Source organism: Oncorhynchus mykiss, chromosome 18 (genome assembly GCF_013265735.2).
Source record: "Oncorhynchus mykiss isolate Arlee chromosome 18, USDA_OmykA_1.1, whole genome shotgun sequence".
Classification (NCBI taxonomy): Eukaryota; Metazoa; Chordata; class Actinopteri; order Salmoniformes; family Salmonidae; genus Oncorhynchus; species Oncorhynchus mykiss.
Genome location: NC_048582.1, coordinates 71387411 through 71415354, shown reverse-complemented (window position 1 = coordinate 71415354; position 27944 = coordinate 71387411). Strand labels below are relative to the sequence as shown.

The 27944-nt window shown below is 47.6% G+C and overlaps 1 protein-coding gene across 1 annotated transcript in view; it reads left to right on the top strand.

Moving 5' to 3' along the window:
- The window catches only part of LOC110518582 (CUB and sushi domain-containing protein 2-like), a 458013-nt gene that overhangs the window by 364187 nt on the left and 65882 nt on the right, over nt 1-27944 (top strand). The window contains exon 50 of the mRNA XM_036953653.1: nt 6285-6458. Within this exon, the coding sequence (XP_036809548.1) occupies nt 6285-6458 (174 nt within the window). The remainder of the gene's footprint in view (nt 1-6284; nt 6459-27944) is intronic.

Genomic DNA, 27944 nt, shown 5'->3' with positions numbered 1-27944 from the left:
ACACATTCTGTAGACACATTCCACAGAGACATTCTACAGACACATTCTACAGACACATTCCACAGACACATTCTACAGACACATTCTACAGACACATTCTACAGAGACATTCCACAGACACATTCTACAGACACATTCTACAGACACATTCTACAGACACTTTCTACAGACACATTCTACAGACACATTCTACAGACACATTCCACAGACACATTCTACAGAGACATTCCACAGACACATTCTACAGACACATCCTACAGACACATTCCAGAGACACATTGCAGAGACACATTGCAGAGACACATTCCAGAGAAACATTCCTCAGACACATTCCACAGACACATTCCAGAGACACATTGCAGAGACACATTACAGAGACACATTGCAGAGACACATTGCAGAGACACATTGCAGAGAAACATTCCAGAGACACATTGCAGAGACACATTGCAGAGACACATTGCAGAGACACATTGCAGAGACACATTGCAGAAACACATTCCACAGACATTCCACAGACAAATTCCACAGACCACATTCCACATACACATTCTACAGACACATTACACTTAGACATTCCACAGACACATTCTACAGACACATTCTACAGACACATTCCCCAGACACATTCTACAGACACATTCTACAGACACATTCCACATACACATTCTACAGACACATTCCACAGAGACATTCCACAAACACATTCTACAGACACATTCTATAGACACATTCTACAGACACATTCTACAGACACATTCTACAGACACATCCTACAGACACATTCCAGAGACACATTGCAGAGACACATTGCAGAGACACATTCAAGAGAAACGTTCCACAGACACATTCCACAGACACATTCCAGAGACACATTGCAGAGACAAATTGCAGAGACACATTACAGAGACACATTGCAGAGACACATTGCAGAGACACATTGCAGAGACACATTGCAGAGACACATTGCAGAGACACATTGCAGAGACACATTGCAGAGACCACATTCAACAGACACATTTCACCGACACATTCCACAGACACATTCCACAGACCACATTCCACAGACACATTCCGCAGACACATTCCACAGACACATTCCACAGACATATTCCACAGACACATTCCACAGACCACATTCCACAGACACATTCCACAGACACATTCCACAGAGACATTCCACAGAGACATTCTACAGACACATTCTACAGACACATTCTACAGACACATTCTACAGACACATTCTATAGACACATTCTACAGACACATTCTACATACACATTCTACAGACACATTCCACAGAGACATTCCACAGACACATTCTACAGACACATTCTACAGACACATTCCACAGAGACATTCCACAGACACATTCTACAGACACATTCTACAGACACATTCTACAGACACATTCTACAGACACATTCTACAGACACATTCCACATACACATTCTACAGACACATTCCACAGAGACATTCCACAGACACATTCTACAGACACATTCCACAGAGACATTCCACAGACACATTCTACAGACACATTCTACATACACATTCTACAGACACATTCTACAGACACATTCCACATACACATTCTACAGACACATTCCACAGAGACATTCCACAGACACATTCTACAGACACATTCTACAGAGACATTCCACAGACACATTCTACAGACACATCCTACAGACACATTCCAGAGACACATTGCAGAGACACATTGCAGAGACACATTCCAGAGAAACATTCCTCAGACACATTCCACAGACACATTCCAGAGACACATTGCAGAGACACATTACAGAGACACATTGCAGAGACACATTGCAGAGACACATTGCAGAGAAACATTCCAGAGACACATTGCAGAGACACATTGCAGAGACACATTGCAGAGACACATTGCAGAGACACATTGCAGAAACACATTCCACAGACATTCCACAGACAAATTCCACAGACCACATTCCACATACACATTCTACAGACACATTACACTTAGACATTCCACAGACACATTCTACAGACACATTCTACAGACACATTCTACAGACACATTCTACAGACACATTCTACAGACACATTCCACATACACATTCTACAGACACATTCCACAGAGACATTCCACAAACACATTCTACAGACACATTCTATAGACACATTCTACAGACACATTCTACAGACACATTCTACAGACACATCCTACAGACACATTCCAGAGACACATTGCAGAGACACATTGCAGAGACACATTCAAGAGAAACGTTCCACAGACACATTCCAGAGACACATTGCAGAGACACATTGCAGAGACACATTACAGAGACACATTGCAGAGACACATTGCAGAGACACATTGCAGAGACACATTGCAGAGACACATTGCAGAGACCACATTCAACAGACACATTTCACCGACACATTCCACAGACACATTCCACAGACCACATTCCGCAGACACATTCCACAGACACATTCCACAGACATATTCCACAGACACATTCCACAGACCACATTCCACAGACACATTCCACAGACACATTCCACAGACACATTCCAGAGAAACATTCCACAGACACATTCCAGAGAAACATTGCAGAGAAACATTCCACAGACACATTCCACAGACACATTCCAAATACACATTCCACATACACATTCTACAGAGACATTCTACAGACACATTCCACATACACATTCCACATACACATTCCACATACACATTCTACAGACACATTCCACAGACACATTCTACAGACACATTCTACAGACACATTCTACAGACACATTCCACAGACACATTCTACAGACACATTCTACAGACACATTCTACAGACACATTCTACAGACACATTCCACATACACATTCCACAGACACATTCCACAGACACATTCTACAGACACATTCCACAGAGACATTCTACAGACACATTCTACAGAAACATTCCACAGACACATTCCAGAGAAACATTCCACAGACACATTCCAGAGAAACATTCCACAGACACATTCCAGAGAAACATTCCAGAGAAACATTCCACAGACACATTCCAGAGAAACATTCCAGAGCAATATTCCACTGACACATTTCAGAGAAACATTCCAGAGAAATATTCCAGAGAAACATTCCACAGACACCTTGCATAGACACATTCCAGAGACACATTCCACTGACACATTCCAGAGAAACATTCCACAGACACATTCCACAGACACATTCCAGAGAAACATTCCAGAGAAACATTCCACAGACACATTCCAGAGACACATTTCAGAGACACATTCCAGAGAAACATTCCGCAGACACATTCCAGAAAAACATTGCAGATAAACATTCCACAGACACATTCCACAGACACATTCCACAGAAACATTCCACAGACACATTCCAGAGAAACATTCCACAGACACATTCCATAGAAACATTGCAGAGAAACATTCCACAGACACATTCCACAGACACATTCCACAGAAACATTCCACAGACACATTCCAGAGAAACATTCCACAGACACATTCCACAGACACATTCCACAGAAACATTCCAGAGAAACATTCCACAGACACATTCCAGAGAAACATTCCACAGACACATTCCAGAGAAACATTCCACAGACACATTCCAGAGAAACATTCCACAGACACATTCCAGAGAAACATTCCACAGACACATTCCAGAGAAACATTCCAGAGAAACATTCCACAGACACATTCCAGAGAAACATTCCAGAGCAATATTCCACTGACACATTCCAGAGAAACATTCCAGAGAAATAATCCAGAGAAACATTCCACAGACACATTCCACAGACACATTCCAGAGAAACATTCCAGAGAAACATTCCACAGACACATTCCAGAGAAACATTCCACAGACACATTCCAGAGAAACATTCCACAGACACATTCCAGAGAAACATTCCACAGACACATTCCAGAGAAACATTCCAGAGCAATATTCCACTGACACATTCCAGAGAAACATTCCAGAGAAATAATCCAGAGAAACATTCCACAGACACATTCCACAGACACATTCCACAGACACATTCCACAGAAACATTCCACAGACACATTCCAGAGAAACATTCCACAGACACATTCCATAGAAACATTGCAGAGAAACATTCCACAGACACATTCCACAGAATCATTCCACAGAAACATTCCACAGACACATTCCAGAGAAACATTCCACAGACACATTCCATAGAAACATTGCAGAGAAACATTCCACAGACACATTCCAGAGAAACATTCCAGAGAAACATTCCACAGACACATTCCAGAGAAACATTCCAGAGCAATATTCCACTGACACATTCCAGAGAAACATTCCAGAGAAATAATCCAGAGAAACATTCCACAGACACATTCCACAGACACATTCCAGAGAAACATTCCAGAGAAACATTCCACAGACACATTCCAGAGAAACATTCCACAGACACATTCCAGAGAAACATTCCACAGACACATTCCAGAGAAACATTCCACAGACACATTCCAGAGAAACATTCCAGAGCAATATTCCACTGACACATTCCAGAGAAACATTCCAGAGAAATAATCCAGAGAAACATTCCACAGACACATTCCACAGACACATTCCACAGACACATTCCACAGAAACATTCCACAGACACATTCCAGAGAAACATTCCACAGACACATTCCATAGAAACATTGCAGAGAAACATTCCACAGACACATTCCACAGAATCATTCCACAGAAACATTCCACAGACACATTCCAGAGAAACATTCCACAGACACATTCCATAGAAACATTGCAGAGAAACATTCCACAGACACATTCCACAGACACATTCCACAGAAACATTCCACAGACACATTCCAGAGAAACATTCCACAGACACATTCCACAGACACATTCCACAAAAACATTCCAGAGAAACATTCCACAGACACATTCCAGAGAAACATTCCACAGACACATTCCAGAGAAACATTCCACAGACACATTCCAGAGAAACATTCCACAGACACATTCCAGAGAAACATTCCAGAGCAATATTCCACTGACACATTCCAGAGAAACATTCCAGAGAAATAATCCAGAGAAACATTCCACAGACACATTCCACAGACACATTCCAGAGAAACATTCCAGAGAAACATTCCACAGACACATTCCAGAGAAACATTCCACAGACACATTCCAGAGAAACATTCCACAGACACATTCCAGAGAAACATTCCAGAGCAATATTCCACTGACACATTCCAGAGAAACATTCCAGAGAAATAATCCAGAGAAACATTCCACAGACACATTCCACAGACACATTCCAGAGAAACATTCCAGAGAAACATTCCACAGACACATTCCAGAGAAACATTCCACAGACACATTCCAGAGAAACATTCCACAGACACATTCCAGAGAAACATTCCACAGACACATTCCAGAGAAACATTCCAGAGAAACATTGCACAGACACATTCCAGAGAAACATTCCAGAGCAATATTCCACTGACACTTTCCAGAGAAACATTCCAGAGAAATAATCCAGAGAAACATTCCACAGACACATTCCAGAGACACATTTCAGAGACACATTCCAGAGACACATTGCAGAGACACATTGCATAGAAACATTCCACAGACACATTCCAGAGACACATTTCAGAGACACATTTCAGAGACACATTCCAGAGACACATTCCAGAGACACATTCCAGAGACACATTTCAGAGACACATTTCAGAGACACATTCCAGAGACACATTTCAGAGACACATTTCAGAGACACATTCCAGAGACACATTTAACAGACACATTCCACAGACACACTCCAGAGACACATTTCAGAGACACATTCCAGAGACACATTCCATAGAATCATTCCACAGACACACTGCACAGACATGTTCCAGAGACACATTGCGTAGCCACAATGATACATACATTTCAGACACATTGGTTTCATATTGGATAGTCAGTGCTGTGTTAAAATGCTTTATAAATAATGATAGATAACGGAAAAAAATGAGAGAAATCTATAGAAAACAATAACCTATCTTACATATATCCTCCCTCCCTCCCTCCCTCCCTTACTCCCTCCCTCCCTCCCTCCCTCTATTTATCTTTCTCGTTTACTCCCTCACTCACCAATCTCACCCACCAATCCCTCCCTCCCTTCCCCCTCACCTTCTTTTCCTCCCTTCTGTCACCCATCCCTCCCTTCCCCCTCCCCCTCCCCTCTCTTCCTCTAACTCTCTCCCGTCCCTCTCTCTCCCCATCCCACCCCCTCTAGCTGTGTTCTGTGGAGACCCAGGAGTCCCGGCCCAGGGAAGAAGAGAGGACCGTGGGTTCACCTACCTCTCCTCTGTCTCTTTCTCCTGCTCTCCTCCTTTGGTGTTGGTGGGTTCAGCAAGACGATACTGTCAGTATGACGGCATCTGGAGTGGCACTCAGCCATCCTGCATAGGTAAGAATGGGTCCAACTAACTCTCAGTAACCAACTCAGACCAGGCACTCAGAATGGGTCCAGCTAACTCTCAGGAACCAACTCAGACCAGGCACTCAGAATGGGTCCAACTAACTCTCAGTAACCAACTCAGACCAGGCACTCAGAATGGGCCCAACTAACTCTCAGTAACCAACTCAGACCAGGCACTCAGAATGGGTCCAGGTAACTCTCAGGAACCAACTCAGACCAGGCACTCAGAATGGGTCCAACTAACTCTCAGTAACCAACTCAGACCAGGCACTGAGAATGGGTCCAACTAACTCTCAGTAACCAACTCAGACCAGGCAATCAGAATGGGTCCAGCTAACTCTCAGTAACCAACTCAGACCAGGCTGTCAGAATGGGTCCAACTAACTCTCAGTAACCAACTCAGGCCAGGCGCTCCAAATGGGTCCTATCAGTAACAAACTCAGACCAGGCTGTCAGAATGGACCCAACTAACTCTCAGTAACCAACTCAGACCAGGCTGTCAGAATTTGTCCAACTAAATCTCAGTAACCAACTCAGACCAGGCACTCAGAATGGGTCCTACTAACTCTCAGTAACCAACTCAGACCAAGCACTCAGAATGGGTCGTATCAGTAACCAACTCAGACCAGGCACTGAGAATGGGTCCAACTAACTCTCAGTAACCAACTCAGACCAGGCACTCAGAATGGGTCCAACTAACTCTCAGTAACCAACTCAGACCAGGCACTCAGAATGGGTCCTATCAGTAACCAACTCAGACCAGGCACTCAGAATGGGTCCTGTCAGTAACCAACTCAGACCAGGCGCTCAGAATGGGTCCTACTAACTCTCAGTAACCAACTCAGACCAAGCACTCAGAATGGGTCGTATCAGTAACCAACTCAGACCAGGCACTGAGAATGGGTGCAACTAACTCTCAGTAACCAACTCAGACCAGGCACTCAGAATGGGTCCAAATAACTCTCAGTAACCAACTCAGACCAGGCACTAAGAATGGGTCCAGGTAACTCTCAGGAACCAACTCAGACCAGGCACTCAGAATGGGTCCAACTAACTCTCAGTAACCAACTCAGACCAGGCACTGAGAATGGGTCCAACTAACTCTCAGTAACCAACTCAGACCAGGCAATCAGAATGGGTCCAGCTAACTCTCAGTAACCAACTCAGACCAGGCTGTCAGAATGGGTCCAACTAACTCTCAGTAACCAACTCAGGCCAGGCGCTCCAAATGGGTCCTATCAGTAACAAACTCAGACCAGGCTGTCAGAATGGACCCAACTAACTCTCAGTAACCAACTCAGACCAGGCTGTCAGAATTTGTCCAACTAAATCTCAGTAACCAACTCAGACCAGGCACTCAGAATGGGTCCTACTAACTCTCAGTAACCAACTCAGACCAAGCACTCAGAATGGGTCGTATCAGTAACCAACTCAGACCAGGCACTGAGAATGGGTCCAACTAACTCTCAGTAACCAACTCAGACCAGGCACTCAGAATGGGTCCAACTAACTCTCAGTAACCAACTCAGACCAGGCACTCAGAATGGTTCCTATCAGTAACCAACTCAGACCAGGCACTCAGAATGGGTCCTGTCAGTAACCAACTCAGACCAGGCGCTCAGAATGGGTCCTACTAACTCTCAGTAACCAACTCAGACCAAGCACTCAGAATGGGTCGTATCAGTAACCAACTCAGACCAGGCACTGAGAATGGGTCCAACTAACTCTCAGTAACCAACTCAGACCAGGCACTCAGAATGGGTCCAACTAACTCTCAGTAACCAACTCAGACCAGGCACTCAGAATGGGTCCTATCAGTAACCAACTCAGACCAGGCACTCAGAATGGGTCCTATCAGTAACCAACTCAGACCAGGCTGTCAGAATGGGTCCAACTAACTCTCAGTAACCAACTCAGACCAGGCACTCAGAATGGGTCCTATCAGTAACCAACTCAGACCAGGCGCTCAGAATGGGTCCTATCAGTAACCAACTCAGGCCAGGCACTCAGGATGGGTCCAACTACCTCTCAGGAACCAACTCAGACCAGGCACTCAGAATGGGTCCAACTAACTCTCAGTAACCAACTCAGACCAGGCACTCAGAATGGGTCCAACTAACTCTCAGTAACCAACTCAGACCAGGCACTCAGAATGGGTCCAGCTAACTCTCAGTAACCAACTCAGACCAGGCTGTCAGAATGGGTCCAACTAACTCTCAGTAACCAACTCAGACCAGGCACTCAGAATGGGTCCTATCAGTAACCAACTCAGGCCAGGCGCTCAGAATGGGTCCTATCAGTAACCAACTCAGACCAGGCTGTCAGAATGGGTCCTATCAGTAACCAACTCAGACCAGGCACTCAGAATGGGTCCAATCAGTAACCAACTCAGACCAGGCACTCAGAATGGGTCCTATCAGTAACCAACTCAGACCAGGCTGTCAGAATGGGTCCAACTAACTCTCAGTAACCAACTCAGACCAGGCACTCAGAATGGGTCCTATCAGTAACCAACTCAGACCTGTTGCTCAGAATGGGTCCTATCAGTAACCAACTCAGGCCAGGCACTCAGAATGGGTCCAACTAACTCTCAGTAACCAACTCAGACCAGGCTGTCAGAATGGGTCCTAACAGTAACCAACTCAGTCCAGGCACTAAGAATGGGTCCTACTAGATCTCAGTAACCAACTCAGACCAGTCACTCAGAATGGGTCCAACTAACTCTCAGTAACCAACTCAGGCCAGGCACTCAGGATGGGTCCAACTAACTCTCAGTAACCAACTCAGACCAGGCACTCAGAATGGGTCCTATCAGTAACCAACTCAGACCAGTCACTCAGAATGGGTCCAACTAACTCTCAGTAACCAACTCAGACCAGGCACTCAGAATGGGTCCTATCAGTAACCAACTCAGACCAGGCACTCAGAATGGGTCCTATTAGTAACCAACTCAGACCAGTCACTCAGAATGGGTCCAACTAACTCTCAGTAACCAACTCAGACCAGGCACTCAGAATGGGTCCTATCAGTAACCAACTCAGACCAGGCACTCAGAATGGGTCCTACTAACTCTTAGTAACCAACTCAGACCAGGCACTCAGAATGGGTCCTACTAACTCTCAGTAACCCACTCAGACCAGGCTGTCAGAATGGGTCCTATCAGTAACCAACTCAGACCAGGCACTCAGAATGGGTCCTATCAGTAACCAACTCAGACCAGGCACTCAGAATGGGTCCTACGAACTCTTAGTAACCAACTCAGACCAGGCACTCAGAATGGGTCCTACTAACTCTCAGTAACCAACTCAGACCAGGCTGTCAGAATGGGTCCTATCAGTAACCAACTCAGACCAGGCACTCAGAATGGGTCCAATCAGTAACCAACTAAGACCAGGCACTCAGAATGGGTCCTATCAGTAACCAACTCAGACCAGGCTGTCAGAATGGGTCCAACTAACTCTCAGTAACCAACTCAGACCAGGCACTCAGAATGGGTCCTATCAGTAACCAACTCAGACCAGGCACTGAGAATGGGTCCAACTAATTCTCAGTAACCAACTCAGACCAGGCACTCAGAATGGGTCCAACTAACTCTCAGTAACCAACTCAGACCAGGCACTCAGAATGGGTCCTATCAGTAACCAACTCAGACCAGGCACTCAGAATGGGTCCTATCAGTAACCAACTCAGACCAGGCTGTCAGAATGGGTCCAACTAACTCTCAGTAACCAACTCAGACCAGGCACTCAGAATGGGTCCTATCAGTAACCAACTCAGACCAGGCGCTCAGAATGGGTCCTATCAGTAACCAACTCAGGCCAGGCACTCAGGATGGGTCCAACTACCTCTCAGGAACCAACTCAGACCAGGCACTCAGAATGGGTCCAACTAACTCTCAGTAACCAACTCAGACCAGGCACTCAGAATGGGTCCAACTAACTCTCAGTAACCAACTCAGACCAGGCACTCAGAATGGGTCCAGCTAACTCTCAGTAATCAACTCAGACCAGGCTGTCAGAATGGGTCCAACTAACTCTCAGTAACCAACTCAGACCAGGCACTCAGAATGGGTCCTATCAGTAACCAACTCAGGCCAGGCGCTCAGAATGGGTCCTATCAGTAACCAACTCAGACCAGGCTGTCAGAATGGGTCCTATCAGTAACCAACTCAGACCAGGCACTCAGAATGGGTCCAATCAGTAACCAACTCAGACTAGGCACTCAGAATGGGTCCTATCAGTAACCAACTCAGACCAGGCTGTCAGAATGGGTCCAACTAACTCTCAGTAACCAACTCAGACCAGGCACTCAGAATGGGTCCTATCAGTAACCAACTCAGACCTGTTGCTCAGAATGGGTCCTATCAGTAACCAACTCAGGCCAGGCACTCAGAATGGGTCCAACTAACTCTCAGTAACCAACTCAGACCAGGCTGTCAGAATGGGTCCTAACAGTAACCAACTCAGTCCAGGCACTAAGAATGGGTCCTACTAGATCTCAGTAACCAACTCAGACCAGTCACTCAGAATGGGTCCAACTAACTCTCAGTAACCAACTCAGGCCAGGCACTCAGGATGGGTCCAACTAACTCTCAGTAACCAACTCAGACCAGGCACTCAGAATGGGTCCTATCAGTAACCAACTCAGACCAGTCACTCAGAATGGGTCCAACTAACTCTCAGTAACCAACTCAGACCAGGCACTCAGAATGGGTCCTATCAGTAACCAACTCAGACCAGGCACTCAGAATGGGTCCTATTAGTAACCAACTCAGACCAGTCACTCAGAATGGGTCCAACTAACTCTCAGTAACCAACTCAGACCAGGCACTCAGAATGGGTCCTATCAGTAACCAACTCAGACCAGGCACTCAGAATGGGTCCTACTAACTCTTAGTAACCAACTCAGACCAGGCACTCAGAATGGGTCCAACTAACTCTCAGTAACCAACTCAGACCAGGCTGTCAGAATGGGTCCTATCAGTAACCAACTCAGACCAGGGACTCAGAATGGGTCCTATCAGTAACCAACTCAGACCAGGCACTCAGAATGGGTCCTACGGACTCTTAGTAACCAACTCAGACCAGGCACTCAGAATGGGTCCTACTAACTCTCAGTAACCAACTCAGACCAGGCTGTCAGAATGGGTCCTATCAGTAACCAACTCAGACCAGGCACTCAGAATGGGTCCAATCAGTAACCAACTAAGACCAGGCACTCAGAATGGGTCCTATCAGTAACCAACTCAGACCAGGCTGTCAGAATGGGTCCAACTAACTCTCAGTAACCAACTCAGACCAGGCACTCAGAATGGGTCCTATCAGTAACCAACTCAGACCTGTTGCTCAGAATGGGTCCTATCAGTAACGAACTCAGGCCAGGCACTCAGAATGGGTCCAACTAACTCTCAGTAACAAACTCAGACCAGGCAGTCAGAATGGGTCCTATCAGTAACCAACTCAGTCCAGGCACTAAGAATGGGTCCTACTAGATCTCAGTAACCAACTCAGACCAGTCACTCAGAATGGGTCCAACTAACTCTCAGTAACCAACTCAGGCCAGGCACTCAGGATGGGTCCAACTAACTCTCAGTAACCAACTCAGACCAGGCACTCAGAATGGGTCGTATCAGTAACCAACTCAGACCAGTCACTCAGAATGGGTCCAACTAACTCTCAGTAACCAACTCAGACCAGGCAATCAGAATGGGTCCAGCTAACTCTCAGTAACCAACTCAGACCAGGCTGTCAGAATGGGTCCAACTAACTCTCAGTAACCAACTCAGGCCAGGCGCTCCAAATGGGTCCTATCAGTAACAAACTCAGACCAGGCTGTCAGAATGGACCCAACTAACTCTCAGTAACCAACTCAGACCAGGCTGTCAGAATTTGTCCAACTAAATCTCAGTAACCAACTCAGACCAGGCACTCAGAATGGGTCCTACTAACTCTCAGTAACCAACTCAGACCAAGCACTCAGAATGGGTCGTATCAGTAACCAACTCAGACCAGGCACTGAGAATGGGTCCAACTAACTCTCAGTAACCAACTCAGACCAGGCACTCAGAATGGGTCCAACTAACTCTCAGTAACCAACTCAGACCAGGCACTCAGAATGGTTCCTATCAGTAACCAACTCAGACCAGGCACTCAGAATGGGTCCTGTCAGTAACCAACTCAGACCAGGCGCTCAGAATGGGTCCTACTAACTCTCAGTAACCAACTCAGACCAAGCACTCAGAATGGGTCGTATCAGTAACCAACTCAGACCAGGCACTGAGAATGGGTCCAACTAACTCTCAGTAACCAACTCAGACCAGGCACTCAGAATGGGTCCAACTAACTCTCAGTAACCAACTCAGACCAGGCACTCAGAATGGGTCCTATCAGTAACCAACTCAGACCAGGCACTCAGAATGGGTCCTATCAGTAACCAACTCAGACCAGGCTGTCAGAATGGGTCCAACTAACTCTCAGTAACCAACTCAGACCAGGCACTCAGAATGGGTCCTATCAGTAACCAACTCAGACCAGGCGCTCAGAATGGGTCCTATCAGTAACCAACTCAGGCCAGGCACTCAGGATGGGTCCAACTACCTCTCAGGAACCAACTCAGACCAGGCACTCAGAATGGGTCCAACTAACTCTCAGTAACCAACTCAGACCAGGCACTCAGAATGGGTCCAACTAACTCTCAGTAACCAACTCAGACCAGGCACTCAGAATGGGTCCAGCTAACTCTCAGTAACCAACTCAGACCAGGCTGTCAGAATGGGTCCAACTAACTCTCAGTAACCAACTCAGACCAGGCACTCAGAATGGGTCCTATCAGTAACCAACTCAGGCCAGGCGCTCAGAATGGGTCCTATCAGTAACCAACTCAGACCAGGCTGTCAGAATGGGTCCTATCAGTAACCAACTCAGACCAGGCACTCAGAATGGGTCCAATCAGTAACCAACTCAGACCAGGCACTCAGAATGGGTCCTATCAGTAACCAACTCAGACCAGGCTGTCAGAATGGGTCCAACTAACTCTCAGTAACCAACTCAGACCAGGCACTCAGAATGGGTCCTATCAGTAACCAACTCAGACCTGTTGCTCAGAATGGGTCCTATCAGTAACCAACTCAAGCCAGGCACTCAGAATGGGTCCAACTAACTCTCAGTAACCAACTCAGACCAGGCTGTCAGAATGGGTCCTAACAGTAACCAACTCAGTCCAGGCACTAAGAATGGGTCCTACTAGATCTCAGTAACCAACTCAGACCAGTCACTCAGAATGGGTCCAACTAACTCTCAGTAACCAACTCAGGCCAGGCACTCAGGATGGGTCCAACTAACTCTCAGTAACCAACTCAGACCAGGCACTCAGAATGGGTCCTATCAGTAACCAACTCAGACCAGTCACTCAGAATGGGTCCAACTAACTCTCAGTAACCAACTCAGACCAGGCACTCAGAATGGGTCCTATCAGTAACCAACTCAGACCAGGCACTCAGAATGGGTCCTATTAGTAACCAACTCAGACCAGTCACTCAGAATGGGTCCAACTAACTCTCAGTAACCAACTCAGACCAGGCACTCAGAATGGGTCCTATCAGTAACCAACTCAGACCAGGCACTCAGAATGGGTCCTATTAGTACCCAACTCAGACCAGGCACTCAGAAAGGGTCCAACTAACTCTCAGTAACCAACTCAGACCAGGCTGTCAGAATGGGTCCTATCAGTAACCAACTCAGACCAGGGACTCAGAATGGGTCCTATCAGTAACCAACTCAGACCAGGCACTCAGAATGGGTCCTACGGACTCTTAGTAACCAACTCAGACCAGGCACTCAGAATGGGTCCTACTAACTCTCAGTAACCAACTCAGACCAGGCTGTCAGAATGGGTCCTATCAGTAACCAACTCAGACCAGGCACTCAGAATGGGTCCAATCAGTAACCAACTAAGACCAGGCACTCAGAATGGGTCCTATCAGTAACCAACTCAGACCAGGCTGTCAGAATGGGTCCAACTAACTCTCAGTAACCAACTCAGACCAGGCACTCAGAATGGGTCCAACTAACTCTCAGTAACCAACTCAGACCAGGCACTCAGAATGGGTCCTATCAGTAACCAACTCAGACCAGGCACTCAGAATGGGTCCTATCAGTAACCAACTCAGACCAGGCTGTCAGAATGGGTCCAACTAACTCTCAGTAACCAACTCAGACCAGGCACTCAGAATGGGTCCTATCAGTAACCAACTCAGACCAGGCGCTCAGAATGGGTCCTATCAGTAACCAACTCAGGCCAGGCACTCAGGATGGGTCCAACTACCTCTCAGGAACCAACTCAGACCAGGCACTCAGAATGGGTCCAACTAACTCTCAGTAACCAACTCAGACCAGGCACTCAGAATGGGTCCAACTAACTCTCAGTAACCAACTCAGACCAGGCACTCAGAATGGGTCCAGCTAACTCTCAGTAACCAACTCAGACCAGGCTGTCAGAATGGGTCCAACTAACTCTCAGTAACCAACTCAGACCAGGCACTCAGAATGGGTCCTATCAGTAACCAACTCAGGCCAGGCGCTCAGAATGGGTCCTATCAGTAACCAACTCAGACCAGGCTGTCAGAATGGGTCCTATCAGTAACCAACTCAGACCAGGCACTCAGAATGGGTCCAATCAGTAACCAACTCAGACCAGGCACTCAGAATGGGTCCTATCAGTAACCAACTCAGACCAGGCTGTCAGAATGGGTCCAACTAACTCTCAGTAACCAACTCAGACCAGGCACTCAGAATGGGTCCTATCAGTAACCAACTCAGACCTGTTGCTCAGAATGGGTCCTATCAGTAACCAACTCAGTCCAGGCACTCAGAATGGGTCCAACTAACTCTGAGTAACCAACTCAGACCAGGCTGTCAGAATGGGTCCTAACAGTAACCAACTCAGTCCAGGCACTAAGAATGGGTCCTACTAGATCTCAGTAACCAACTCAGACCAGTCACTCAGAATGGGTCCAACTAACTCTCAGTAACCAACTCAGGCCAGACACTCAGGATGGGTCCAACTAACTCTCAGTAACCAACTCAGACCAGGCACTCAGAATGGGTCCTATCAGTAACCAACTCAGACCAGTCACTCAGAATGGGTCCAACTAACTCTCAGTAACCAACTCAGACCAGGCACTCAGAATGGGTCCTATCAGTAACCAACTCAGACCAGGCACTCAGAATGGGTCCTATTAGTAACCAACTCAGACCAGTCACTCAGAATGGGTCCAACTAACTCTCAGTAACCAACTCAGACCAGGCACTCAGAATGGGTCCTATCAGTAACCAACTCAGACCAGGCACTCAGAATGGGTCCTATTAGTACCCAACTCAGACCAGGCACTCAGAAAGGGTCCAACTAACTCTCAGTAACCAACTCAGACCAGGCTGTCAGAATGGGTCCTATCAGTAACCAACTCAGACCAGGGACTCAGAATGGGTCCTATCAGTAACCAACTCAGACCAGGCACTCAGAATGGGTCCTACGGACTCTTAGTAACCAACTCAGACCAGGCACTCAGAATGGGTCCTACTAACTCTCAGTAACCAACTCAGACCAGGCTGTCAGAATGGGTCCTATCAGTAACCAACTCAGACCAGGCACTCAGAATGGGTCCAATCAGTAACCAACTAAGACCAGGCACTCAGAATGGGTCCTATCAGTAACCAACTCAGACCAGGCTGTCAGAATGGGTCCAACTAACTCTCAGTAACCAACTCAGACCAGGCACTCAGAATGGGTCCTATCAGTAACCAACTCAGACCTGTTGCTCAGAATGGGTCCTATCAGTAACGAACTCAGGCCAGGCACTCAGAATGGGTCCAACTAACTCTCAGTAACAAACTCAGACCAGGCAGTCAGAATGGGTCCTATCAGTAACCAACTCAGTCCAGGCACTAAGAATGGGTCCTACTAGATCTCAGTAACCAACTCAGACCAGTCACTCAGAATGGGTCCAACTAACTCTCAGTAACCAACTCAGGCCAGGCACTCAGGATGGGTCCAACTAACTCTCAGTAACCAACTCAGACCAGGCACTCAGAATGGGTCGTATCAGTAACCAACTCAGACCAGTCACTCAGAATGGGTCCAACTAACTCTCAGTAACCAACTCAGACCAGGCACTCAGAATGGGTCCTATCAGTAACCAACTCAGACCAGGCACTCAGAATGGGTCCTATTAGTAACCAACTCAGACCAGGCACTCAGAAAGGGTCCAACTAACTCTCAGTAACCAACTCAGACCAGGCTGTCAGAATGGGTCCTATCAGTAACCAACTCAGACCAGGGACTCAGAATGGGTCCTATCAGTAACCAACTCAGACCAGGCACTCAGAATGGGTCCTACGGACTCTTAGTAACCAACTCAGACCAGGCACTCAGAATGGGTCCTACTAACTCTCAGTAACCAACTCAGACCAGGCTGTCAGAATGGGTCCTATCAGTAACCAACTCAGACCAGGCACTCAGAATGGGTCCAATCAGTAACCAACTAAGACCAGGCACTCAGAATGGGTCCTATCAGTAACCAACTCAGACCAGGCTGTCAGAATGGGTCCAACTAACTCTCAGTAACCAACTCAGACCAGGCACTCAGAATGGGTCCTATCAGTAACCAACTCAGACCTGTTGCTCAGAATGGGTCCTATCAGTAACGAACTCAGGCCAGACACTCAGAATGGGTCCAACTAACTCTCAGTAACAAACTCAGACCAGGCAGTCAGAATGGGTCCTATCAGTAACCAACTCAGTCCAGGCACTAAGAATGGGTCCTACTAGATCTCAGTAACCAACTCAGACCAGTCACTCAGAATGGGTCCAACTAACTCTCAGTAACCAACTCAGGCCAGGCACTCAGGATGGGTCCAACTAACTCTCAGTAACCAACTCAGACCAGGCACTCAGAATGGGTCGTATCAGTAACCAACTCAGACCAGTCACTCAGAATGGGTCCAACTAACTCTCAGTAACCAACTCAGACCAGGCACTCAGAATGGGTCCTATCAGTAACCAACTCAGACCAGGCACTCAGAATGGGTCCTATTAGTAACCAACTCAGACCAGTCACTCAGAATGGGTCCAACTAACTCTCAGTAACCAACTCAGACCAGGCACTCAGAATGGGTCCTATCAGTAACCAACTCAGACCAGGCACTCAGAATGGGTCCTATTAGTACCCAACTCAGACCAGGCACTCAGAATGGGTCCAACTAACTCTCAGTAACCAACTCAGACCAGGCTGTCAGAATGGGTCCTATCAGTAACCAACGCAGTCCAGGCACTAAGAATGGGTCCTACTAACTCTTAGTAACCAACTCAGACCAGGCACTCAGAATGGGTCCTACTAACTCTCAGTAACCAACTCAGACCAGGCTGTCAGAATGGGTCCTATCAGTAACCAACTCAGACTAGGCACTCAGAATGGGTCCTATCAGTAACCAACTCAGACCAGGCACTCAGAATGGGTCCTATCAGTAACCAACTCAGACCAGGCTGTCAGAATGGGTCCTATCAGTAACCAACTCAGGCCAGGCACTCAGGATGGGTCCAACTACCTCTCAGTAAACAACTCAGACCAGGCTGTCAGAATGGGGCCTATCAGTAACCAACTCAGTCCAGGCACTAAGAATGGGTCCTATCAGTAACCAACTCAGACCAGGCACTCAGAATGGGTCCTATCAGTAACCAACTCAGACCAGGCACTCAGAATGGGTCCAACTAACTCTCAGTAACAAACTCAGACCAGGCAGTCAGAATGGGTCCTATCAGTAACCAACTCAGTCCAGGCACTAAGAATGGGTCCTACTAGATCTCAGTAACCAACTCAGACCAGTCACTCAGAATGGGTCCAACTAACTCTCAGTAACCAACTCAGGCCAGGCACTCAGGATGGGTCCAACTAACTCTCAATAACCAACTCAGACCAGGCACTCAGAATGGGTCGTATCAGTAACCAACTCAGACCAGTCACTCAGAATGGGTCCAACTAACTCTCAGTAACCAACTCAGACCAGGCACTCAGAATGGGTCCTATCAGTAACCAACTCAGACCAGGCACTCAGAATGGGTCCTATTAGTAACCAACTCAGACCAGTCACTCAGAATGGGTCCAACTAACTCTCAGTAACCAACTCAGACCAGGCACTCAGAATGGGTCCTATCAGTAACCAACTCAGACCAGGCACTCAGAATGGGTCCTATTAGTACCCAACTCAGACCAGGCACTCAGAAAGGGTCCAACTAACTCTCAGTAACCAACTCAGACCAGGCTGTCAGAATGGGTCCTATCAGTAACCAACTCAGACCAGGGACTCAGAATGGGTCCTATCAGTAACCAACTCAGACCAGGCACTCAGAATGGGTCCTACTGACTCTTAGTAACCAACTCAGACCAGGCACTCAGAATGGGTCCTACTAACTCTCAGTAACCAACTCAGACCAGGCTGTCAGAATGGGTCCTATCAGTAACCAACTCAGACCAGGCACTCAGAATGGGTCCAATCAGTAACCAACTAAGACCAGGCACTCAGAATGGGTCCTATCAGTAACCAACTCAGACCAGGCTGTCAGAATGGGTCCAACTAACTCTCAGTAACCAACTCAGACCAGGCACTCAGAATGGGTCCTATCAGTAACCAACTCAGACCTGTTGCTCAGAATGGGTCCTATCAGTAACGAACTCAGGCCAGGCACTCAGAATGGGTCCAACTAACTCTCAGTAACAAACTCAGACCAGGCAGTCAGAATGGGTCCTATCAGTAACCAACTCAGTCCAGGCACTAAGAATGGGTCCTACTAGATCTCAGTAACCAACTCAGACCAGTCACTCAGAATGGGTCCAACTAACTCTCAGTAACCAACTCAGGCCAGGCACTCAGGATGGGTCCAACTAACTCTCAGTAACCAACTCAGACCAGGCACTCAGAATGGGTCGTATCAGTAACCAACTCAGACCAGTCACTCAGAATGGGTCCAACTAACTCTCAGTAACCAACTCAGACCAGGCACTCAGAATGGGTCCTATCAGTAACCAACTCAGACCAGGCACTCAGAATGGGTCCTATTAGTAACCAACTCAGACCAGTCACTCAGAATGGGTCCAACTAACTCTCAGTAACCAACTCAGACCAGGCACTCAGAATGGGTCCTATCAGTAACCAACTCAGACCAGGCACTCAGAATGGGTCCTATTAGTACCCAACTCAGACCAGGCACTCAGAATGGGTCCAACTAACTCTCAGTAACCAACTCAGACCAGGCTGTCAGAATGGGTCCTATCAGTAACCAACGCAGTCCAGGCACTAAGAATGGGTCCTACTAACTCTTAGTAACCAACTCAGACCAGGCACTCAGAATGGGTCCTACTAACTCTCAGTAACCAACTCAGACCAGGCTGTCAGAATGGGTCCTATCAGTAACCAACTCAGACTAGGCACTCAGAATGGGTCCTATCAGTAACCAACTCAGACCAGGCACTCAGAATGGGTCCTATCAGTAACCAACTCAGACCAGGCTGTCAGAATGGGTCCTATCAGTAACCAACTCAGGCCAGGCACTCAGGATGGGTCCAACTACCTCTCAGTAAACAACTCAGACCAGGCTGTCAGAATGGGTCCTATCAGTAACCAACTCAGTCCAGGCACTAAGAATGGGTCCTATCAGTAACCAACTCAGACCAGGCACTCAGAATGGGTCCTATCAGTAACCAACTCAGACCAGGCACTCAGAATGGGTCCAACTAACTCTCAGTAACAAACTCAGACCAGGCTGTCAGAATGGGTCCTATCAGTAACCAACTCAGACCTGTTGCTCAGAATGGGTCGTATCAGTAACCAACTCAGACCAGTCACTCAGAATGGGTCCAACTAACTCTCAGTAACCAACTCAGACCAGGCACTCAGAATGGGTCCTATCAGTAACCAACTCAGACCAGGCACTCAGAATGGGTCCTATTAGTAACCAACTCAGACCAGTCACTCAGAATGGGTCCAACTAACTCTCAGTAACCAACTCAGACCAGGCACTCAGAATGGGTCCTATCAGTAACCAACTCAGACCAGGCACTCAGAATGGGTCCTATTAGTACCCAACTCAGACCAGGCACTCAGAAAGGGTCCAACTAACTCTCAGTAACCAACTCAGACCAGGCTGTCAGAATGGGTCCTATCAGTAACCAACTCAGACCAGGCACTCAGAATGGGTCCTATCAGTAACCAACTCAGACCAGGCACTCAGAATGGGTCCTATCAGTAACCAACTCAGACCAGGCTGTCAGAATGGGTCCTATCAGTAACCAACTCAGGCCAGGCACTCAGGATGGGTCCAACTACCTCTCAGTAAACAACTCAGACCAGGCTGTCAGAATGGGTCCTATCAGTAACCAACTCAGTCCAGGCACTAAGAATGGGTCCTATCAGTAACCAACTCAGACCAGGCACTCAGAATGGGTCCTATCAGTAACCAACTCAGACCAGGCACTCAGAATGGGTCCAACTAACTCTCAGTAACAAACTCAGACCAGGCTGTCAGAATGGGTCCTATCAGTAACCAACTCAGACCTGTTGCTCAGAATGGGTCGTATCAGTAACCAACTCAGACCAGTCACTCAGAATGGGTCCAACTAACTCTCAGTAACCAACTCAGACCAGGCACTCAGAATGGGTCCTATCAGTAACCAACTCAGACCAGGCACTCAGAATGGGTCCTATTAGTAACCAACTCAGACCAGTCACTCAGAATGGGTCCAACTAACTCTCAGTAACCAACTCAGACCAGGCACTCAGAATGGGTCCTATCAGTAACCAACTCAGACCAGGCACTCAGAATGGGTCCTATTAGTACCCAACTCAGACCAGGCACTCAGAAAGGGTCCAACTAACTCTCAGTAACCAACTCAGACCAGGCTGTCAGAATGGGTCCTATCAGTAACCAACTCAGACCAGGGACTCAGAATGGGTCCTATCAGTAACCAACTCAGACCAGGCACTCAGAATGGGTCCTACGGACTCTTAGTAACCAACTCAGACCAGGCACTCAGAATGGGTCCTACTAACTCTCAGTAACCAACTCAGACCAGGCTGTCAGAATGGGTCCTATCAGTAACCAACTCAGACCAGGCACTCAGAATGGGTCCAATCAGTAACCAACTAAGACCAGGCACTCAGAATGGGTCCTATCAGTAACCAACTCAGACCAGGCTGTCAGAATGGGTCCAACTAACTCTCAGTAACCAACTCAGACCAGGCACTCAGAATGGGTCCTATAAGTAACCAACTCAGACCTGTTGCTCAGAATGGGTCCTATCAGTAACGAACTCAGGCCAGGCACTCAGAATGGGTCCAACTAACTCTCAGTAACAAACTCAGACCAGGCAGTCAGAATGGGTCCTATCAGTAACCAACTCAGTCCAGGCACTAAGAATGGGTCCTACTAGATCTCAGTAACCAACTCAGACCAGTCACTCAGAATGGGTCCAACTAACTCTCAGTAACCAACTCAGGCCAGGCACTCAGGATGGGTCCAACTAACTCTCAGTAACCAACTCAGACCAGGCACTCAGAATGGGTCGTATCAGTAACCAACTCAGACCAGTCACTCAGAATGGGTCCAACTAACTCTCAGTAACCAACTCAGACCAGGCACTCAGAATGGGTCCTATCAGTAACCAACTCAGACCAGTCACTCAGAATGGGTCCAACTAACTCTCAGTAACCAACTCAGACCAGGCACTCAGAATGGGTCGTATCAGTAACCAACTCAGACCAGTCACTCAGAATGGGTCCAACTAACTCTCAGTAACCAACTCAGGCCAGGCACTCAGGATGGGTCCAACTAACTCTCAGTAACCAACTCAGACCAGGCACTCAGAATGGGTCGTATCAGTAACCAACTCAGACCAGTCACTCAGAATGGGTCCAACTAACTCTCAGTAACCAACTCAGACCAGGCACTCAGAATGGGTCCTATCAGTAACCAACTCAGACCAGTCACTCAGAATGGGTCCAACTAACTCTCAGTAACCAACTCAGACCAGGCACTCAGAATGGGTCCTATCAGTAACCAACTCAGACCAGGCACTCAGAATGGGTCCTATCAGTAACCAACTCAGACCAGGCACTCAGAATGGGTCCAACTAACTCTCAGTAACCAACTCAGACCAGGCTGTCAGAATGGGTCCTATCAGTAACCAACGCAGTCCAGGCACTAAGAATGGGTCCTACTAACTCTTAGTAACCAACTCAGACCAGGCACTCAGAATGGGTCCTACTAACTCTCAGTAACCAACTCAGACCAGGCTGTCAGAATGGGTCCTATCAGTAACCAACTCAGACTAGGCACTCAGAATGGGTCCTATCAGTAACCAACTCAGACCAGGCACTCAGAATGGGTCCTATCAGTAACCAACTCAGACCAGGCTGTCAGAATGGGTCCTATCAGTAACCAACTCAGGCCAGGCACTCAGGATGGGTCCAACTACCTCTCAGTAAACAACTCAGACCAGGCTGTCAGAATGGGTCCTATCAGTAACCAACTCAGTCCAGGCACTAAGAATGGGTCCTATCAGTAACCAACTCAGACCAGGCACTCAGAATGGGTCCTATCAGTAACCAACTCAGACCAGGCACTCAGAATGGGTCCAACTAACTCTCAGTAACAAACTCAGACCAGGCTGTCAGAATGGGTCCTATCAGTAACCAACTCAGTCCAGGCACTAAGAATGGGTCCTACTAGATCTCAGTAACCAACTCAGACCAGGCACTCAGAATGGGTCCTACTAACTCTTAGTAACCAACTCAGACCAGGCACTCAGAATGGGTCCTACTAACTCTCAGTAACCAACTCAAACCAGGCTGTCAGAATGGGTCCTATCAGTAACCAACTCAGACCAGGCACACAGAATGGGTCCTATCAGTAACCAACTCAGACCAGGCACTCAGAATGGGTCCAATCAGTAACCAACTCAGACCAGGCTGTCAGAATGGGTCCAACTAACTCTCAGTAACCAACTCAGACCAGGCTGTCAGAATGGGTCCTATCAGTAACCAACTCAGTCCAGACACTAAGAATGGGTCCTACTAGATCTCAGTAACCAACTCAGACCAGGCACTCAGAATGGGTCCTATTAGTAACCAACTCAGACCAGGCACTCAGAATGGGTCCAACTAACTCTCAGTAACCAACTCAGACCAGGCTGTCAGAATGGGTCCTATCAGTAACCAACTCAGTCCAGGCACTAAGAATGGGTCCTACTAACTCTTAGTAACCAACTCAGACCAGGCACTCAGAATGGGTCCTACTAACTCTCAGTAACCAACTCAGACCAGGCTGTCAGAATGGGTCCTATCAGTAACCAACTCAGACCAGTCACTCAGAATGGGTCCAACTAACTCTCAGTAACCAACTCAGACCAGGCATTCAGAATGGGTCCTATCAGTAACCAACTCAGACCAGGCACTCAGAATGGGTCCTATCAGTAACCAACTCAGTCCAGGCACTCAGAATGGGTCCTATCAGTAACCAACTCAGACCAGGCACTCAGAATGGGTTCTATCAGTAACCAACTCAGACCAGGCACTCAGAATGGGTTCTATCAGTAACCAACTCAGACCAGGCTGTCAGAATGGGTCCAACTAACTCTCAGTAACCAACTCAGACCAATGCTGTCAGAATGGGTCCTATCAGTAACCAACTCAGACCAGGCACTCAGAATGGGTCCTATCAGTAACCAACTCAGACCAGGCACTCAGAATGGGTCCAACTAACTCTCAGTAACCAACTCAGACCAGGCACTCAGAATGGGTCCTATCAGTAACCAACTCAGACAAGGCGCTCAGAATGGGTCCTATCAGTAACCAACTCAGGCCAGGCACTCAGGATGGGTCCAACTACCTCTCAGTAACCAACTCAGACCAGGCACTCAGAATGGGTCCAACTAACTCTCAGTAACCAACTCAGACCAGGCTGTCAGAATGGGTCCTATCAGTAACCAACTCAGTCCAGGCACTAAGAATGGGTCCTACTAGATCTCAGTAACCAACTCAGACCAGGCACTCAGAATGGGTCCTATCAGTAACCAACTCAGACCAGGCACTCAGAATGGGTCCAACTAACTCTCAGTAACCAACTCAGACCAGGCTGTCAGAATGGGTCCTATCAGTAAACAACTCAGACCAGGCACTGAGAATCGGTCCAACTAACTCTCAGTAACCAACTCAGACCAGGCTGTCAGAATGGGTCCAACTAACTCTCAGTAAACAACTCAGACCAGGCACTCAGAATGGGTCCAACTAACTCTCAGTAACCAACTCAGACCAGGCACTGAGAATCGGTCCAACTAACTCTCAGTAACCAACTCAGACCAGGCTGTCAGAATGGGTCCTATCAGTAACCAACTCAGTCCAGGCACTAAGAATGGGTCCTACTAACTCTTAGTAACCAACCCAGACCAGGCACTCAGAATGGGTCCTACTAACTCTCAGTAACCAACTCAGACCAGGCTGTCAGAATGGGTCCTATCAGTAACCAACTCAGACCAGGCACTCAGAATGGGTCCTATCAGTAACCAACTCAGACCAGTCACTCAGAATGGGTCCAACTAACTCTCAGTAACCAACTCAGACCAGGCACTCAGAATGGGTCCTATCAGTAACCAACTCAGACCAGGCACTCAGAATGGGTCCTATTAGTAACCAACTCAGACCAGTCACTCAGAATGGGTCCAACTAACTCTCAGTAACCAACTCAGACCAGGCACTCAGAATGGGTCCTATCAGTAACCAACTCAGACCAGGCACTCAGAATGGGTCCAACTAACTCTCAGTAACCAACTCAGACCAGGCTGTCAGAATGGGTCCTATCAGTAACCAACTCAGTCCAGGCACTAAGAATGGGTCCTACTAACTCTTAGTAACCAACTCAGACCAGGCACTCAGAATGGGTCCTACTAACTCTCAGTAACCAACTCAGACCAGGCTGTCAGAATGGGTCCTATCAGTAACCAACTCAGACCAGGCACTCAGAATGGGTCCTATCAGTAACCAACTCAGACCAGGCACTCAGAATGGGTCCTATCAGTAACCAACTCAGACCAGGCTGTCAAAATGGGTCCAACTAACTCTCAGTAACCAACTCAGACCAGGCACTCAGAATGGGTCCTATCAGTAACCAACTCAGACAAGGCGCTCAGAATGGGTCCTATCAGTAACCAACTCAGGCCAGGCACTCAGGATGGGTCCAACTACCTCTCAGTAACCAACTCAGACCAGGCACTCAGAATGGGTCCAACTAACTCTCAGTAACCAACTCAGACCAGGCTGTCAGAATGGGTCCTATCAGTAACCAACTCAGTCCAGGCACTAAGAATGGGTCCTACTAGATCTCAGTAACCAACTCAGACCAGGCACTCAGAATGGGTCCTATCAGTAACCAACTCAGACCAGGCACTCAGAATGGGTCCAACTAACTCTCAGTAACCAACTCAGACCAGGCTGTCAGAATGGGTCCTATCGGTAAACAACTCAGACCAGGCACTGAGAATCGGTCCAACTAACTCTCAGTAACCAACTAAGACCAGGCTGTCAGAATGGGTCCAACTAACTCTCAGTAAACAACTCAGACCAGGCACTCAGAATGGGTCCAACTAACTCTCAGTAACCAACTCAGACCAGGCACTGAGAATCGGTCCAACTAACTCTCAGTAACCAACTCAGACCAGGCTGTCAGAATGGGTCCAACTAACTCTCAGTAAACAACTCAGACCAGGCACTCAGAATGGGTCCAACTAACTCTCAGTAACCAACTCAGACCAGGCTGTCAGAATGGGTCCTATCAGTAACCAACTCAGACCAGGCACTCAGAATGGGTCCAAATAACTCTCATTAACCAACTCAGACCAGGCACTCAGAATGGGTCCAACTAAATCTCAGTAACCAACTCAGACCAGACACAAAAAATGGGTCCTATGGGTAACCAACTCAGACCAGTCACTCAGAATGGGTCCAACTAACTCTCAATAACCAACTCAGACCAGGCACTCAGAATGGGTCCTATCAGTAACCAACTCAGACCAGGCACTCAGAATGGGTCCTATCAGTAACCAACTCAGACCAGGGACTAAAAATGGGTCCTATCGGTAACCAACTCAGACCAGGCGCTCAGAATGGGTCCAACTAACTCTCAGTAAACAACTCAGACCAGGCACTGAGAATGGGTCCAACTAACTCTCAGTAACCAACTCAGACCAGTCTGTAGGAAATGGGTCCAACTAACTCTCAGTAAACAACTCAGACCAGGCACTCAGAATGGGTCCAACTAACTCTAAGTAACCAACTCAGACCAGACACTCAGGATGGGTCCAACTAACTCTCAGTAACCAACTCAGACCAGGCATTCAGAATGGGTCCTATCAGTAACCAAATCAGACCAGGCACTAAAAATTGGTCCTATCGGTAACCATCTCAGACCAGGCACTCAGAATTGGTCAAACTAACTCTCAGTATCCAACTCAGACCAGGCTGTCAGAATGGGTCCAACTAACTCTGAGTAACCAACTCAGACCATCCTGTCAGAATTGGTCCAACTAACTCTCAGTAAACAACTCAGACCAGGCACTCAGAATGGGACCTATCAGTAACCAACTCAGACCAGGCACTAAAAATGGGTCCAACTAACTCTCAGTAACCAACTCAGACCAGGCTGTCAGAATGGGTCCTATCAGTAACCAACTCAGTCCAGGCACTAAGAATGGGTCCTACTAACTCTTAGTAACCAACTCAGGCCAGGCACTCAGGATGGGTCCAACTACCTCTCAGTAACCAACTCAGACCAGGCACTCAGAATGGGTCCAACTAACTCTCAGTAACCAACTCAGACCAGGCTGTCAGAATGGGTCCTATCAGTAACCAACTCAGACCAGGCACTCAGAATGGGTCCTACTAACTCTTAGTAACCAACTCAGACCAGGCACTCAGAATGGGTCCTACTAACTCTCAGTAACCAACTCAGACCAGGCTGTCAGAATGGGTCCTATCAGTAACCAACTCAGACCAGGCACTCAGAATGGGTCCTATCAGTAACCAACTCAGACCAGGCTGTCAGAATGGGTCCAACTAACTCTCAGTAACCAACTCAGACCAGGCACTCAGGATGGGTCCAACTAACTCTCAGTAAACAACTCAGACCAGGCACTCAGAATGGGTCCTATCAGTAACCAACTCAGACCAGTCACTCAGAATGGGTCCAACTAACTCTCAGTAACCAACTCAGACCAGGCACTCAGAATGGGTCCTATCAGTAACCAACTCAGACCAGGCACTCAGAATGGGTCCTATTAGTAACCAACTCAGACCAGTCACTCAGAATGGGTCCAACTAACTCTCAGAAACCAACTCAGACCAGGCACTCAGAATGGGTCCTATCAGTAACCAACTC